The sequence below is a fragment of the Stegostoma tigrinum genome, chromosome 1, assembly GCF_030684315.1.
Source record: "Stegostoma tigrinum isolate sSteTig4 chromosome 1, sSteTig4.hap1, whole genome shotgun sequence".
Taxonomy (NCBI): Eukaryota; Metazoa; Chordata; class Chondrichthyes; order Orectolobiformes; family Stegostomatidae; genus Stegostoma; species Stegostoma tigrinum.
Window position 1 is genome coordinate 109,730,401 of NC_081354.1, and position 19,441 is coordinate 109,749,841.

General features: G+C 41.3%; 1 protein-coding gene across 2 annotated transcripts in view; it reads right to left on the minus strand.

Moving 5' to 3' along the window:
* Positions 1-19,441, minus strand: part of ppat (phosphoribosyl pyrophosphate amidotransferase) — a 56,528-nt gene that overhangs the window by 20,770 nt on the left and 16,317 nt on the right. Inside the window, exons 3-8 of one of the 2 annotated variants that reach the window (XM_048530402.2) lie at positions 17,557-17,818; positions 16,581-16,787; positions 15,577-15,689; positions 13,999-14,144; positions 11,647-11,725; positions 2,762-2,913 (exon numbers count right to left, since the gene is read on the minus strand). In XM_048530402.2, the coding sequence (XP_048386359.1) occupies positions 2,762-2,913; positions 11,647-11,725; positions 13,999-14,144; positions 15,577-15,689; positions 16,581-16,784 (694 nt within the window). In that variant the 5' untranslated portion in view covers positions 16,785-16,787; positions 17,557-17,818. The remainder of the gene's footprint in view (positions 1-2,761; positions 2,914-11,646; positions 11,726-13,998; positions 14,145-15,576; positions 15,690-16,580; positions 16,788-17,556; positions 17,819-19,441) is intronic. The other variant, XM_048530392.1, reaches the window with a different exon arrangement.

A 19,441-nucleotide genomic window follows, 5' to 3' on the forward strand; every position in this document is an offset into this window, starting at 1 on the left:
GAATTCTCTGCCACAAAATGCAGTTGAGCCCAAAACACTGTGTTTAAGAATCAGTTTGATACCCTTCAATCCCTTTAGGCTTAAGAACTGTATGAGAAGAAAGCAGGGACAGGGTGCTGTGTTGGATGATCAGTAATAATCATATCAAATAGCAAAACAGTATGAAGGGCTGAATGGCTTACTCCTGTTCCTACTTTGTATTTTTCTATGCAAGAATTAGAGATATTATTCAAAGATACATATTGGCATCCAAACTCTATAGATACATGAGCCAATATCAAATCAGTATAGCTGACAGATGTATCCCTAATGTTATTTTTAGCTCTTTCACAGGATAGCTTGTAAAATTATAGTAAAATTCTACCTCACAAAGTTCAAAAACAACTTGTTTTACAATTACATTAAGCTTTTAGTAGAAGATGTAATAAGGGCAAAATACCAGATATGTCCAAGAACCCTGCAAGTGGCTACAGAATAAATTGTGGGGGCACTGGCTGTTAGATTTGCACCACTATTGGTCATGGGTGAGGTCCTGGAAGACTGGAGTGTAGTGAACGTTGTGTCTTTATTCAAGAAGGGCTGCAAAGAAAAACTTGGAAATTACAGACCAGTAAGCCTAACATCTGTGATGGGTAAATTACTCGAAGATTTTGAGGGATAAGATATACATGCATCTGGAAAGACAGGGTTTGATTAGGAGTAGTCAGCATGGCTTTGTGTGTGGGAAACCATGCCTCACAAATTTGTTAAGAGTTCTATGATGAAGTAACCAGGAAGGTTGACAAGGGCAGGGTAGTAGGCATAGTCCATATGGATTTCAGTAGGATCTTTGATAAGGTTCCACATGTCTAAAGGTTCTTGAGTAGATTTGTAGCTCGGGTTGTGGATGCTGTGGTTGGTTCACTCACTGAGTTGATTCATTAGTTCGCAGGTGTTTCATTACTCTGCTGGGTAACAGCATCAGTGCAACCTCTGATGAAGCACTGTTGTGTTTTCCTGCCTGGCATTTAAACTCTCCAGTCCATCGGAGTTGATTACCTCATTTCTGTTTTTTCTTTGCAGTGATGTATATGTAGGGTCTAGTTCTATGTGTTTATTGATGGCCTTCTTGGTGGAGAACCAGGCCTCCAGAAATTCCTGTGCTGTTGGGGTTCACGCATTCTTGTGGCCAATGTAATGACTGAACCCTACACCAACTGTTGACTCGAACCAAAGACCCCTTACTGACAGAACCAACGTGATATACAAGACTGCATGCAAGGACTACGACAAGCATTACATTGGACAGACAGGAAGGAAACTGGCCAAAAGAATAACTCACTCATCGTCATTCATACAGACAAGGAGGACCACCAGTTCTCTCACTCTCTCACTCACTCTCACACACACACACATGTGCGCGCAAGGATGCGGTAATCAACTTCAACGGACCAGGTGGGGAAATACAACAGCACTTCAGAGGCTGCACTGATGATGTTACCCAGCAGGGTAATGAAACGTCTGTGAACTAACAAACCCGCTTGGCATTCAGACCAACCACAAGGTTCCGCGCAGTAGAATGCTTTGGCAGGTTAGATTTCATGGAATCCAGGGAGAGCAAGAAAACTGGACACACAATTGGCTTGACGGTAGGAAGTAGAGAGCTATAGCGGAAAGAAGCTTGTCAGACCGGAGACCCGTGACTAGTGGTGTGCTTCAGGGGCAGTGCTGGGCCCATTGCTGTTTGTTGTCTATATTAATGATTTGACTGAGAATGTACTAGGCATGATGCATAAGTTTGCAAATGACACTAAAACAGGTGGTATCATGGACGGTGAAGAAGGTTATCAAAAATTGCAGCAGGATCATGATCAGCTGGGGAGGTGGCCTGAGAAATAGCAAATGGAGTTTAATATAGATAAATGTGAGGTGTTACATTTCGGAAAGTCAAATCAGGGTAGTGGCTTCATGGTGACAGTAGGGCTGTAACAAGTGTTGTGGAACAGAGGGAACTTGTTCAGGTGCACGGATCTCTGAAAGTGGAGTCACTGGCAGGCAGGACAGTGAAGACGGCTTTTGGCACACTGGCCTTCATCAGTCAGGGCATCGTTTATAGAAGTCGGGAAGTTATGTTGTAGTTTTGCAGGACGTTGATGAAACTGCATTTGGAGTACTGTGTTCAGTTTTGGTCACCTTGAAATAGGAAGGAGGTTATTAAACTGGAAAGAGTGCAGAGGAGATTTACACAGGACTCGAGGGACTGACTTATAGGGAGAGGTTGGACAAGCTAGAATCTTTTTTCTTTACAGCGTAGGAGACTAAGGAGGGAATCTTTCAGAAGTGTGTAAGATCATGAGAGGCATGGATAAGGTGAATGCACTCAGTCTTTTTCCCAGGGTTGGGGAATCGAGGACAAGAGGGCATTGGTTTAAAAGAGGGGAAAGACTACATGGGAACCTGAGGGGCAACTTTGTTTTTAAACACATAGGGTGACAGACATATGGAGTGAGCTGCCAGGGGAAGTGCTTGAGGCGGGTGCATTAACATTTAAAAGGTATTTGGATGAATACATGGATGGAAAGGTTTATATGGATATGGGCCAAGTGCAGGGAAATGGAGTTAGCGTGGATGGACATTTTAGATGGCATGGATGAATTTGGGCTGAAGGAGCTGCCTCTGTGCTGCAGGACTCTACAACTCAAACTTGTAATGTAAAACAGAATCCATATGAAGAAAGTTAAAAGTAACTGCATGATGCCTCCTGTTAAAAATTCAAAATTACCTTCAAATATGGAGTCAGGTCTGGCAAAATAAACATATTCAAAGATACAGAAAGCAGGTGGATCTCCTCCAGCTCTTGGGACAAGGTCAAGCGTCTGGACACCGTTCTTAGAGACCTGTACAATTTCTCCTGGTAATATTTCACGATAATATCTGGAAAAATGGTAGAGGAAGAAGGGTGTAAACAGTTCTATACTAGAATTACTCACTTTCAAGGTAGTCACTGAAAATTTAGAAATTACACCAAGGAAGAAATTAAACATTTTGGAACAGATGAGGAAACTTGGGGAAGAGTAACTTTAAAATATTTTCTCTGAAAATCAGTGTCAACAACTGTTCTGCTCAGCAACTTTGAGCGTTCAACCCTGCATAGTGTACATGTTTCATACTCGCCATATTCAAATACATGACATGACACTTAAAGAAAGACTTGTGTTTATATTGAAATACTTAGTAGACCACACTACCTATTCCATCCAGTTATCCCAAGAATTCCTCAACATCAAGGACACCAGGATAGAAGAGGACGCGATGATGATATCCTTCAATATAACAGCACTATTTACATTGACCTAGTCAAAGAAACAATTACCACACTGTCTGATGAATCAAATAAGCAGGCAATTCAGGACACCAACATCATCAATAAGGACACCGCCATGATACTACGAGATCTGTGCCTCACAACCTACTTCACCTTCAAAGTCAAAATATACAAACAAAGCAACAGAACATTAATAGGATCCCCAATATCAGGGTTGATTGCAGAAACAGTAATGCAAAGGTTAGAATGGACAGTGCTCCACACAATTCAACTCAAACTCTGGGTCAGATATGTTGACAACACCTTTGTGATTATTAAATGCACAAAAGTAGAAGAAACCCAGTGACACATAAACAACATCCACACTGGCACAAAACTTACGAAAGAGGAAGAGAACAACAACCGACTACCCTTCCTGGACATAATGGTAGAACGGAAATCAACAGGGAAATCCAGAAGAGTGTATACAGAAAGACCACACAAACGGAACAGATACTCAATTACGCCAGCAATGCCCACAAATGGAGCTGCATCAGGACACTAAATGAGCCACAACACATTGCAGCAAACCGGAACTACACCAAGCAGAACAGGAGCACCAACACGGGGTCTTCAAAAGAAATGGGTACTCAAAGCACAATCCACCGTTACCTCCAAGACAGACCACAACAAGAAGACCCAGCATGACCAGACTCACTAAATCACTCTGCCATACATCAATGACATTTCAGAGATAACCACAGGACTACTCAGACCCCTAGGCATCAGAGTAGACCACAGACCGACAATTACTAAGCAACGTAAAGGATCCCACACCCAAAACCAGCAAAACCAGTGTAATATAAAAATACCATGCAAGGACTGTGAGAAACACTACACAGGCCAAACTGGAAGAAAACTGACAATATGGATGCATGAACATCAACTAGCCACCAAGAGACATGAGCAATTCTCACTTGTCTCACTACACACAGGCAAGGAACACAAATTCGACTGGGCAACACATCCCTAAATCGCATTGGCCAAACAGACACACCAGGGAATTCCTGCAGGCCTGGCATTTCAAGTGGAACTCCATTAACAGACCCACTGAATTGACCCTGTGTACAAACAGAAATAGAACCTGAAGTAATACCAACCACTCCAGCAAACACTGTTTGGGAAGGTTTAAACTAATGTGGCAGGGAGATGGGAACCAAATGAGGAGGCTAGTTGTCAGGAAAGAGGTAGTATCTAAGGCCTGAAAGGAAATAGATAATGAAGTCAGTGTGACTAAGGGGAAGAGCAGGCAGAGAGCAGACGATGAAGGCAAAGGGACAGGTGGTCTGAGGTACATTTGTTTTAATGTGAGAAGTGTAGTAGGTAAGGCTGATGAACTTAGGACTTGGATTAGTACCTGGGAGGGTGATGTTATTGCTATTACTGAGGCTTCATTGAGGGAAAGGCAAGATTGGCAACTAAATATCCCAGGGTACAGATGCTTCAGGCAGGATAGAGGAGGAGGTAAAAGGGGTGAAGGAGTTGTATTTCTGGTCAGAGAGGATATCAGAGCTGTGCTGAAGGAGTGCACAATGGAGGACTTGAGCAGTAAGGCATTATGGGCAGAGCACAGAAATAGGAAGGGTGCAGTAACAATGTTGGTGCTGTTCTACAGGCCTCCCAACAGAGAGTGTGAGATAGGAGGTACAAGTATGTAGACAGATTATGGAAAGATGTAGGAGCATCAGGGTGATAGTGATGGGGGAGTTTAGTTTTCCGAACATTGAGTGGGATTCACTGAGTGTTAGGGGTTTAGACTGAGCAGAATTTGTAAGGAGCTTCCAGGAGGGTTTTATAGAGCAGGATGTAAATAGTTCAAGTCAGGAAAGGGCCATACTGGACCTGGTGTTGGGGAATGAGCCCAGTCAGGTGTTAAGTTTCAGCAGGGGATTACTTTGGGAATAAGAAAACGCAGAACGTAGAACACAGCACTGTACCTGCCCTTCGGCCCACGGTGTAATCCTAAAGTCTATCTAACCTCCACCCCTACTTTATACTATCATCCATATGCCTATCTAATAGCCACCTAAACGCCCCTAACGTGGCTGACTCCACGACCCCCTCTGGCAATGCATTCCACGTCCCAACTACTCTGAGTATAGAATCTACTTCTAATGTCTCCTGTGTATCTACCTCTACTCACTTTAAAACTATGCCCCCTCATAATAGCTACCTCCATCCTAGGGAAAAGTCTTGGGCTGTCCAGCCTATCTATACCTCTGATCATTTTATACACCTCTATCAAGTCACCTCTCATCCTTCATCGTTCTAAACAGAAAAGCCCGAACTCTTTCAACATTTCCTCGTAAGACCTTCCCTCCATTCCAGGCAACATCCCAGTAAATCTCCTCTGCACCTCTGCCAATGCCTTCACATCTTTCCTGTAATGAAGCAACCAGAACTGGACACAATACTCCAGATGTGGCCAAACCAGGCTTTTGTATAGCTGGAGCATAACTTCACGGCTCTTGAACTCGATCCCTCTATAAATGAAAGCTAATACACTATATGCCTTCTTAGTAACTCTATCCACCTGGGTGGCAGCTTTCAGGAAACTTTGAACATGAACCCCAAGATCCCTCTGGTCCTCCACACTGCCAAGAATCTTTCCGTTAACTCTGTATTCTGCTTTCAAGTTTGTCCTTCCAAAATTAATCACCTCACACTTTTCAGGGTTAAACTCCATCTGCCATATCTCAGCCCAGCTCTGCATTCTATTAATGTCCCCTTGTAACCACGAACAGCCCTCCATACTGTCCATAACGTGACCCACCTTTGTATCATCCATTGACTTGCTAATCCACCCTTCCACTCCTTCATCCAAATCATTTACAAAAATCACAAATAGAAGAGGACCCAGGACAGATTCTGGTGGTACACCACTCATAACTGAGCACCTTGTTGAATATTTTCCATCCACTACCACACTGTTTCAAGGGTCAGCCAATTCTGAATCCAATCTGCCATATTTCCCGCTATCGCATGCCTCCTTACTTTCTGCATGAGCCTACCGTGGGGAACCTTATCAAATACCTTACTTAAATCCACATATACCACCAATAGTGATCACAATTCCCCAAGTTTTACAATGCTCGTTGATAAAGGCAGGAGTGGTCCGAAAGGAAGAGTGCTAAATTGGGGGAAGGTCAACTATAGAAGAATTCGGCAGGAGCTGGGGAATGTGGATAGGGAACAGCTGTTTGAGGGTAAATCCACATTTGATATGTAGGAGGCTTTTAAAGAAAGGTTGATTAGAGTGCAGGACAGACATGTCCCTGTGAAAATGAGGGATAGAAAGGGCAAGATTAGGGAACCATGGACGACAGGTAAAATTGTGAGACTAGCAAAGAGGACAAAGGAAACATACATAAAGGTCTAGGCCACTGAAAACAGACAAAGCTTTGGAAGAATATCAGGAAAGTAGGACCAATCTGAAACAAAGAATTAAGAGGGCTAGAAGGGGTCATGAAATATCTTTAGCAAGCAGGGTTAAGGAAAATCCCAAAGCCTTTTATACGTACATAAGGAGCAAGACAGTAACTAGAGAAAGAGTTGGCCCACAGAAGGACAAAGGAGGCAAGTTATACAAGGAGTCAGAGAAAAATGAGTGAGATTCTTAATGAGTACTTTGCATCGGTATTCACAGAGGGGAGGGACATGATAGATGCTGAGGTTAGTGACGGATATTTGGTTATTCTAGGTCAAGACGGCAGAAGGAGGGGGTAAGTATTGGGTATTCTAAAAAGGCATTAGGGTGGACAAGTCCCCAGGTCTAGATGGGATCTATCCCAGGTTATTGAGGGACGTGACAGGAAGTAGCTGGGGCCTTAACAGATATCTTTGCAGCATCCTTGAGCATGGGTGAGGTCCTGGTGGACTGGAAAATTTTCCAATATTGTCCCCTTGTTTAAGAAGGGTAGCAGTGCTTAGCACTGCTACCTCACGGTACCAGGGACTTGGGTTTGATTCCATTTGTCTGTGTGGAGTTTGCACATTCACCCCATGTCTGCATGGGCTTTCTCTCGCTGGTCTGGTTTCCTCCTACAGTCCAAAGACGCGCAGGCCAGGTGGATTGGCTGTACTAAATTGCCTGTAGTGTTCAGGGATGTGTAGTTTAGGTGGGTTATAGGGGGATGCGTCTGGGTTGGATGCTCTAAGGGTTGGTGTGGACTTGTTGGGCTGAGGGGCCTGTTTCCACACTGTATGCATTCTATGATTCTGTGATAAGAAGTTGTACAAGCAGTAATTAGAAACCCTAATTGAATGTTTAGATTTAATTCCTCTTATAATAAATGTAAAGATATGGATGTTATGCTTCAGTTATACAGTGGTGAGCCTGCATCTGGAGTACAATGTACAGTACTGAATATCTCTTTGAAGCAAGAATGTAAACGGACTGGAAGCCACTCAGAAGGTTTACTCGACTAATACCTGAAATGGACAGGTTGTCTTTGAGGAAAGACTGGACATCCATGACTTGTATCCACTGGAGCCTAGAAGACTAAGATACAACTTGATGAAAACCTGAGGAGCCTTAGGTTGGAGAATCAAAAGCTAGGGGGTCACTCACTGATTATGCATTTAAAGTAGATGAGGCAAAAGATTTTCACTTATTGAGTGTTTCTGGGACACTGCTTTCATCGGGAAAAAAATCCTTGAGGATTTTTAAGGCAGAGGTGGGTAGATACTTGTTGCGCAAGGGAATGTAAAACTATCTGGGAGGACCATAAGATAAAGGAGCAGAAGCAAACCATTCAGCCCATGAGTCTCCAAAATTAGATCATGGCTGATCTGATAAACCTCAACTCCGCTTTTCCTTCTTTTCCTGATTACCCTTGATTCCCATACTAATTAAAATCTCCGAAGCCTACTCTTGAATGTACTTGATGACCCAGCCTCAAGAGCTCTTTGTGGTAAATAATTCCACAGATTCATAACCCTCTGTCAGACAGGTGACTGTCAGAGAATACAGAAAGATTGGAGAGTTGGGCGGAGAAATGGAAGATGGAGTTCAATGCAGGCAAATGCGAGGTGATGCATTTTGGAAGATTCAATTTAAGAGTGAACTATATGGGTAAGTGGAAAAGCCCTGGGGAAAACTGATGCACAGAGATCTGGGTGTTCAGATCCACTGTACCCTTAAGGTGGCAACACAGGTCGACAGAGTGGTCAAAAAGGCATACGGCATGCTTTCATTCATCAGATGGGGTATTGAGTACAAGAGCTGGCAGATCATGTTACAGTTGCATAGGACTTTGGTTCGACCACATTTGGAATACTGTGTACAGTGCCGGTCGCCACGTTACCAAAAGGATGTGGATGCTTTGGAGAGGGTGCAGAGGGGGTTCACCAGGATGTTGCCTGGTATAGAGGGCACTCTCTATGAAGAGAGGTTGAGTAGGTTAGGATTATTTACATTAGGAAGACGGAGGTTGAGGGGGGATCTGATTGAGGTCTACAAAATTATGAGAAGTATAGACAGTGTGGATAGCAAGAAGCCTTTTGCCAGAGTGGGGACTCAATTACTAGGGGTGAAGATTAAGGTGAGGGGGGAAAAGTTTAAGGGAGATATGCGTGAAAAGTTTTTTACGCAGAGGGCGGTGGGTGCCTGGAACGTGTTGCCCGCAGAGGTTGTAGGGGCGGGCATGATAGCGTCATTTAAGACGTATCTAGACAGATGCATGAATGGGCAGGGAGCAGATCAATACAGATCCTTGGAAATTCAGTGACATGTTTAGATAGAAGACCTGGATCAGCACAGGCTTGGAGGGCCGAAGGGCTTGTTCCTGTGCTGTAACTTTCTTTGTTCTTTATGTTCAAATAACAAGCAGGTCAGAACATTGCTGCTTCACTACAGACGCACTAATGATGTTATCCAGTAGGTTGTCAAAACATTTGCATCCGAACCTACCAGATCGGAGATCATGTCTACAACCTCATCCAAGGACATGCCCTTAACACTCATACTGTGGAGGCAATATGGCCTTCAGGATTCCTGCTCATGGTTGCAGAAAACAGAATCTACCCTCCTAATTTTACTGTCGCCTATCACAATTATGTTCCTATATCTTTCATCCCACTTGTATGGCACCCTGTACCAATGTACCATGTTCAGTTTGTTCACCTTCCTGCAGTCCCCATTCTCATCCACACAGTTTGCAAGAATCTCATAACCATGGACAACTGCAGGAGTTAGGGCCCCTTAATTCCAACCACTGGGCTGGCAGGCCTGCCTCACCAGCAGTCACAGCTTCCTGTGCCTGATCAAAGGGTAATTTTGAATTCCCCAATCTGAGAAATGTGACCACATTCTAGAGTAATGTGTCGTTCCCTGATGTGGCACAACGTCTGTAGTTCTGTTTCCAGTTATTGTGCAATACTGACAACACACGATCATTCTTCATTCTTCGCAAAACAGCTAGAGAACACAAAAAAAAGAGTAAGATTGTTGTGTGAGGAGAAAGGTGGGCAGTAGATGATTTACACTCAAAGAGAACTAGTACAGACACCTGAATACAAACAGCCTCCTTCTGCACTGTTAACCATTATCTATGACAATATAGTACTCAAATGAATGGTGTTTTGTTACAGTAATAGTTAAGTGTGAGTTATTAAACTAAGACTTCAACAGCTCACTGAGGTGAAAATAAACTATTCCACAATACTATTTGAAGGTGATGATGAATGTTCTCACTAACATGCATCACTCAACTTATTTTGGGTTAGTGACGAACAGATAATTTATCCAACATTATCTCTGATACAATAAGAACTGCAGATGCTGGAGAATCCGAGATAACAAGGTGTGGAGCTGGATGAACACAGGTAGCCAAGCAGCATCTTAGGAACAGGAAAGCTGATGTTCCAACATGGTTGCTTCAGAGATCCAGCTATTTTTGATTTGATTCCTGCATAATAACAATTACTGCACAGTCATTTATTTTGAAAAGCTCTCTCGAACGGCACAAAGTTGTGAGATAACATTGCAGGCAGATGTTATGAGTTTAGAATAGCATAACAGTCGACAAAATATTGTGCACCTAAGGGCCTATTCTTGTCCCAGACTGTTCGATGTTCTACCTTCTTACGTACAGCTGTACAGTTTTACTTCTGCATCATCTATTTCTGTGTACGGGTGTTTTTTCTGACTGATGGCCTCGTTACAGCAAGGATCAGTGCTAAAACCTCGGGTGGCTGACTTAGGTGAAAATGTAGGTTGTATGATTAGTCAGTTTGTAGACAACACAAATATTGGTGGAGTTGTGGACAATGAGCAGGCTATAAAAGGACATCGATAAGCTGGAAAGTTGGATGGAGAAATAGTGGATGGAGTTTAATCCAGACAAGTGTGAGGTGATGTATTTTGGGAGGTCTAATGAAACAGGAAAGGATACAGTTAATATCAGGACTCAAGAGCATTGGCATACAGAGGATCTCGGAATGCAAGCCCCTAACTCCGTGAATGTGGCTATCAATTAAAAAAAGTATCAAAGACGGCAGATGGCTTGCTTGCCTTCATCGGTCGGGGCACTAAGCATAAACGTTGGCCAGTCATATTGTTTCTGTAAAAAAAAACTTTAGTTAGGCCATATTTACAGTTGTGTGCGCAGTTCTGGTTCTCACACTACATAAAGGATGTGGAGGTTTTGGAGAGGGTGCAAAGGAGATTTACCAGGATTTTGCCTAGACTGGAGTGTATATGCTTTAGGGAGAGATTGGACAAACTTGGGATTGTTTTTGTTAGAATGTTGAAAGCTGAAGGGAGGACCTGACAGAAGTATATAAAATTATGAGAGATGGATAATCAGAATCTTTTTCCCCAGGGTGGAAATATTAAATATTGGGGGCATAAGTTTAAAATGAGAGGGAAAAATTTTAAGGGAGATGTGCAAGCCAAGTGTATTTTTTGAAAGAAAGAGAGTGGTAGATGCCTGGAATGCACTGCCAGAGGTTTTTTTTTGGTAGAAGCTGATGTTAGCAAAGCTAATTGGCAGTTAGATAGACAAATGAATAATCAGGGAACAGAAGGATACAGACAATTTGCAGATAGATGGGATTAGTTTAGAATAGCATCATGGGTGGCACAGATATATTTGGGCAAAAATCTGTTCCTGTGTTGTTCGGTTCTGTGCGTTACTAACCATCACCAACAAATCACCTGTGTTTTCCCAACTGATTTATTTACATGCCAATCCAGCAAGGGGAATGCAAACCAAAGGTGAGGGAGAGGGAGATGGGACGAAATTAAAATGGAGTTGGAAGGGGTCACTGCCATCATTCATAAAGTTAACCATTAACCTCACCTGGCCCCAATTGATTGGAAACTGCATGATTCAGAAGAAACCACCCATCCTTCAGTTTCTGTTTCATTATATGCTTCACCTGTATTCAAAATAAAAAATACAAAAAAAACAGATAAAAATGTATAAAGCATGTAGTTAGCAGAAACTACAGTTGGCAAATAATCCTAAAATTTGTTGTCAAACGTTTTGATCCGAAATGAAAGTACTGCTATTATAAGACTATTAAATAACAATTTGTTAGAATAATTCTGAATCATCTCCATTTACAATTACGAAAATACATGTTTCCCCCATGCTGGCCCTGAAGAATGCTAACATTCTCTTTTCATCTTTCAAAATTAATATCAAAGGAAAACCTGACTCAGCTGTCCTCTACAACTACCTTTTTTTAAATTCATTCATGGGATATGGGTGTTGCCAGCTAGGCCAGAATTTACTGCCCACCCCTAATAGCCCCAGAAGACAGTTAAGAGCCAACCACATTGTGGCTGGTCTGGAGTCACACGTAGGCCAGACAAGGCAAGGACAGCAGATTTACCTGAAGGATATCAGGGAACCAGGTGGGTTTTTAAACAAGTGGGTTGCCATTAGGCTAGCTTTTTATTCCAGTTTATTTTTAAAATTCAAATTTCACCTGGCGCTCGGGTGGGTTGCAAACCCATTTTCATTACCATTGCCTCCACTATTTGGAAGGATAAATTTATGTTTTCAAAATATAAATTGTGTATGTTAACCAAGTGTACATTTGATGGGGTTTGTTTTAGAGTTATAGAGATGTACAGCACAGAAACAGACCCTTTGGTCCAACTCATCCATGCTGACAGTTATCCTAAATAAATCTTGTCCCATTTGCCAACATTTTGCCCATATCCCTCTAAACCCTTCCTATTCATATACCCAATTAGACACATTTTAAAAAGGTTGCAATTGTACCGGCCTCCACCACTTCCTCCAGCAGCTCATTCCATACACGCAACACCCTCATGGTGAAAAAGTAATTTATTAGTTGGCAACCATGTCGTAAAACTATCTTCCATGTTTGTATTGATATTTGGAGTGAACTCATTCAGGAGCAGAATTAGAACAACTGATCAATACCTCAGTAATTATTAACTCTCCATATGTGAAAGCCATAACATACAAGCAAAGCATTCTCATCCTGGCCACCACAGTACGGCATAACAACTTGGCATAAGACCACAGGCATGAAATAGCAGGGTGAAGTTTTTTTTCCCCTAAAATCACCAAAATTTATTCACGCATGTAAAAATTCATACCATCAACAGCCTGCAGGACTCTCATTTAATGCATTTCCATTGTATACTAACAAACTCGGGCTATTTTAATGATGCAGTTACTGCCCTTTTCATAGCATGTCTGAAATTCCATGATTGACAGTTTTCATTAGAATAGCACCCACCCACGGCTTGTCCTGCTCATAGATTCCCCAGAGTGTGGTAACAAGCCATTTGGCCCAACGAGTCCACACCAACTCTCTGAAGAGCATGCCACCCACACTTGACCCCCGCCCTATCTCTGTAACCCTGGATTTCCCACGGCTAATCCACTTAACTTACACTGTGGGCAATTAGTATGGCCAATCCACCTAACCTGCACATCTCTGGACAAACAGCTCTCTGTATTCCTGAGCATATGCAGCATTAAGCTATATTCCAAATTCATATGCAAGTTATCTTATTATGACAGTGATTTAAAGTATTCATTTTTTATCAATTAGCTGGGTGCTCCTTTGTTGACAAGTGTAAAACGGTTATTTCTTCTTTGCAGCCTCCCACTCTCCCCGTGCAGCCTCCCCTTTTGGTCCCACCCCTCCCTTCTTCCCTCTTCCCTATCACCCCCTCACAGCCTTTCTCCATCCCACAGCACACCCTTGCAGCTTCCCTCTGCTCCCACCCAACCCCTTGTAATCTCCCTTTCTTTTTCCCATCTCACCCCCCAAAAAAACCTTTCCCCACGACTGTAATTCCCCTGCATTTTCCCTGCCACTCCACAAACCCATTGTAGTCTCCTTGTCTCACCACACACCTTCCTTGTAGCATTCCTCCCACTACTCCACTCCCAACCTGAAAAGTGGGTGAGGAACAGCCACTTATTCAGAAAGAAAGATAATTTAGATTATATCATAATTGATGTAAAAAGGAAAGATGCTCGTGACTTTCCCCACTAGTAATGTGAATTGAGTCTCACAGTACATCACCAGCTAGGGAGGGACAAAACCATTTGTGTAAGTTAGTAAAGATGCCTAGACCACTTCAGAAGTATACAACATTTTAAATTTTAAACAACATGCTTTAGACTGCCATTTCCACTATTTAAAAATTAGGTTCTCACCTGAACTGTTCAACTTGGAAACCGGCACAAGGCAGCCAAGGCATAGAGGGCGATTCCCATAAGGATCACGGACAGCATAAATGACATCTTTGTACATAAGTAGCATTGAATAAGAGGTAGATGTTGCAGTCATCAAAGTTCTAATCCTGGAAATTAACATCAAAAGTCAATAATGTTTAAACCACTTTATAAATCACTATGTATTATTTACCAAATTCACTGGTTTTACAGTTTTAACTAGATTTAACCAACTATTTTTATTGGATAGTTTCCTACATCTTAGTAATTTAGAGCTGAAACGATGGTCAGTTGTTCTTGCTGCAACGCTATATCAATTGTGGCCAATCAGTATCCTGTTGACATACTGTATAAAATGGTGCTTTTTCTTGCATCCTAGTCCTTAAGAGTGCAACCTTTGAGCAATGTTAAATTCTGTGTTATTAATGGGACTCTTGCTAAAGTGTCAAAGACTTTTTGGCAATGAAAAAGAGTCCATACAATATTATATCTGCATTAGATACAAATAACAATGCACTGTATCTTGTTATTGTATTGTATTTTGTTATCAAGGTGTGCATTCGATTTTGAGGAATTTACAATGCTGCAATACCAATTTCTGCGCCAAGCCAATATAGGGTGCTTGTTTTGTTTGACTATTTCCATTCTTAGTCAGATTCATACCAAAATAGAGAAAGACAGGGAGATTTGCATTTATAAAATGCTTTACGTGACACCAGACACTTCAGCGCACTTAACAGCCAGTGAAAGTATCTTTTAAAAAAAAAAGTGTGGTCACTATTACAAGAAAGGGGGCAGCCAACTTGCACACAGTGAACTCCCACAAAAATGTGTTAATAACAAGATAATGTTTTCTCTGCAATGGTAACTGAGGGATAAACATGGGTCAGAATATCTCCCATGCCTTCTTTGAAATAGTGTCATGGGATTTTCTACATCCACCCACGGAGGCACACAGGCCTTGGTTTAACATTTGATTCAAAAGATTTCACCTCTAACAGTACTGTACTCCCTCAGTATAGCACTGGAATGTCAGACTTGACTTTTGTGTTCAAGTCCTTGAAGTATGGTTTGAACCCAGAGTCTTGTAACTCAGAAGTAAGAGTGCTGCTACCAGCTGAGTCATGACTAGCCAAAGAATTTTTTTTTCAATGTCCTAATGTATTTAAACTACTGCTAAACACCCAAAATGAAATATGCCCATCTATTCACTGCAGTTACTACTGGCTTCAGTCGACTCAAACACTTTGTGACTAACACCCAGAAACAGGCCAGGTGCTAATTCACTGCATTTCTAAAGAAGGGTCCTGACCCGATGCTGCCTGACCTGCTGTGCTCCTCCAGCTCCAAACTGTTATCGCTAATTCACTGCAGTTGTCATTGAATTATTGGCTGATGCTTGAAAGCCAAGAGTGTAGAAAATGATATGTCACAGAACTAAAAATTTGTATTAAATTAAAGCCAAAAGGATCATATGTGAATTCTAAACTTTTTCTGTTATACTCCAGAACTGCTGTGCTCTCTCTGACTAGAGCTAAGAGTTTCTGCAGTTTCCCTTACCTGGCCACCCAGTCAGGTGTATCAGCTTCCTCCTTTGGAGGAGTCAAAGCCAGAAGTTGTATGATAAGCTCACTGTCAGAGCTTGTTGATAATCCAACACCATGTCGTAATACCTATACAAATGGAAAAATATCTTTTATCCATACTAAAAATGCATTACTGTCATACCTTATGTCACTGTAGAAACTGAATTCATCATTTTGTACTAAACTTCAAATTGTAACTTCTATGACAAAATGCACAGAAATGTTAGGCATAATATACCTTTTTGTGCAGATGTTTTAGTATTAAAGCAGGAAGCAGCAGTCTCCAAACACCGACTTAAACAGGGAAAAAAAAGTGAACAAAAGGAACGGGGATAGCAGGGATATCGGAACAGGAGGTACTCAGATCAGGCCTTCTCGTTTTCAATCTTTTTAAGCCTGGGTTTTTCATAGAATCCCTACAATGAAGACAGAGGCCATGTGGCCCATCAAGTCAGCACCAACCCTCCAAAGAACATCTCATCCAGACCCACGCTTCCACCCCATCTCCATAACTCTGCATTTACCATGGCTAATCCACCTCATCTGCGCATCCCAGGACATTATGGGTCTATGGGTCAGCATGGCCAATCTGGACTGTGGAAAACCCAAAGCACCCGACAGAAACCCACACAGACATGGGGAGAACATAAGGCTGGAATCAAACCTAGGTCCCTGGCAATGTGAGGCAGTGTGCCACTGTGCTACCCTTTTACTCCTGAGATTTTTGTTTTTGCTCAGCAAGACAAGATGCTGGGGTAAAGTCTTGCTTGGCCACAGAGTACAGATTCTGATGTGCAGTGGATTTATGAGCCATATATCAGATTTGATTATATTTAACCAGCAAACTGACCCTTGAATCTAATCTCAATAATCCATCCTAATCATTTTCCTAGATAGGATTCGATATTTATTGAGGATCAATTCACCTTTCCTGTGTCACTAAATTAAGTTTAATACTATGGAAACACCATTACACACCTTCATTTTTAATTTTTTTGCATTCACTAATTCTCCATTGTGGGCTACAGCGATCTTTCCATGAAGAGTTTCCACTACAAATGGTTGACAATTTTGCAATTCAGAAATACCCGATGTAGAATATCGCGTGTGTCCTATTCCCAGGTTTCCATTGCGAAGTTTTTGTATTTGTTCTTCACGGAAAGTACTATTTATGAGACCCATTCCCTGTAAAAAAGAAATACTTCAATATAAAACTATTTGATAATTTCCATAATTTTTCTATTCATTCATGGGATGTGGACTTTGAAGATATATCAGCATTTATTGCCCATCCCCAGCTGCCTTCAGCTGCAGCAGTCCTTAGGGTACAGTGACATCTAAAGTGATGTTAGAAAGGAAAATCTAGGATCTTTAGCTGGTGACAGTAAAAGAACAGCAATGTAATGTAGTTTCAATTCAGGATGTTGTATGTTTTGGAGAAGCATTTGTAGGTGTTGGTGCTCCAATGCATCTGCTGCCTTTGTCTTACCAGGCAGTAGAGATCATGGGTTTGGAAGGTTCCGTTGAAAGAAGCGTGAATTACTACAGTGCATCTTGCACATGGTACACACTGGTGCGTCTGTGCAATGGTGATAAAGGAAGTGCTAGTTGAAGGAGAATGATGTGCTAATCAAATGGATTACTTTGTCCTGGGTATTGTGGAAATTCCCGAGTGTCGTTGGATGTGCATCCATCCAGGCAAACAGAAAAATATTCCCAACACCCCTAAATTTTCTTTTATCTATGGTGGATAGGTGTTCAATCAAGTTATTCGCCACAGATTTCTTAGCTTCTTACTTGCTCTTTTATCTGTAGTATTTATGTTATTGATCCAGTTCAGTTTCTTGACAACGGTAACGCCCAAGATGAGAGAGTGCGGATTCAGCAATTGCTAGATTCTCTCCTTTTGGAAATAGTCATTACCTGTCACTAGTGTGACACAAATATTACTTGCCTCTTGTTAGTTCACGTTTGGATGTTGCCCAGGTCTTGATACATATGGGTATGGACTGTTTCAGTATCTGAGGAGTCACGAATGGTGCAGGACACATGTAATCATCAGCGACCATTCCCATTTCTGACTTTACAATGGAGGAAAGGTCATTGACAACGCAGCAAGAAATGGTTGGCCTGGGACACTGCCCTGAAGAATTTGTGCAGTGATGTCCTCGGCTGAGATGACTGACTTCCAACACTCATAACCATTGTCCTTTGTGCTAGGTAACCAGATAGAAATTAAGGTCATAGTTTTGAAAGGAAGTAAAATAAATAATTATCTTTAATTAAACAATGTCTTTGTCTGCACCTATTGGAGATCTTATATCAGGTTAAAAAGTAACCAGTCAGATTTTATACACATTTTATGCATTCTACTCCTAAAGGGCCATTTAAATATTTGGAGATGTTATTTCAGCTGTACCTAAAAAGAGAAAACAAGTAGGAATTTATATTTTTGTAATTTGCTCTATCCCACAGCATTTCTTTTGGGAAACCAAAAGGATTATGTTGTACAATACTATAATTTAGATTCTGCCGAACATCAACTTTTTGAGAACTCAGTAAGTCATGACAGTTTTCTAACCAAAAAGGCAAAGCACAAAGTTCATATTGATGTATCTTATCTTGTCTTTTGAAATTATAACCTCAGGACTTAAAATATTTATTCAGATCCTACATCAAGCCTCAAAGAAGAGTTGCACAAGTTTTTGTCCCAAAGGTTAAAAGGCTTCTGAACTGCAAAGCAACGCGTGAAAATCAACAATCAGAAAAACTGGCTCCAAAATCCCGATGCAAACCTAATCATTTTGTAAAATAAAATGGAAAATTCAATGAATTTAGTTTGAAATAATTACAGTTTATAAACTACTGTAAGCACAGTTTATTTTCAGTTAAAAAATACAATTGACTTGTTTCATTATCAGAATTTCTGAAGTATATTACTGCAAATAGCAATCCTTCAGCATTTTATTCATGAATAGCTGAGAATAATTTTGATCTATATCTATTTTCAACCACAATTTGCATTTATATAAATTTATTTTTTAAAAATCCCATGGACCACAAAGTGGAACCAGACAAAGATTAATACTGAAACAAAAATGACAAAATTTAAGTTGGGTTTTCTTTTAATCATTTGACTGCAGAAACCACACAGTGCCCAACTTTCACAATTTGGTACTGCATTCAAGAACAGTAGTTAACTTGGATGGTCAGTATTTAATTTCAAGTGGGTCCCACTGCTCAACATACAGTAACACACTAGAGTCTACTCTTATCACTGAACTTTGACTTTAGCTTGAAGATTATTGATCTAGCAATTTGAATTAAGCAATTTAAACACAGTGGCATACACAATTTAAATCAACATTAAGCAATTTCTAATCAATGAATGACTATTATGATCTGTGCAAAAACTCGCTCTGATGTAGAAGGGCTTGCTGTCAGAACATTCAGACAACAGTATAGGGTGTTTTATTTTGCAACTGATGACATAATCACAGAATAAAAACCGAAAGAACTGTGGATGCTGTAAATCAGGAACAAAAACAGAAGTTGCTGGAAAAGCTCAGCAGGTCTGGCAGCATCTGATGAAAAAAAGGTCAGTTAATGTTTTGGGTCTGGTGACCCTTATTCAGATCTGATGGTAGCTGGGAAAACATTGGTTTGGATGCAGAAAATAGAAAGGGGGATGGGCTAGTGCGTAAATGATAGGATAAAGGATAGAGCCCGAAGAAAGAGAAGAGTAGCTGGTTAGACAAAGGCAAAATTGCTATGAAAGCTCAGGTCTGGCAGCATCTGTGAAGGAAAAGACATAGTTGATGTTTCAGGTCCGGTGACTT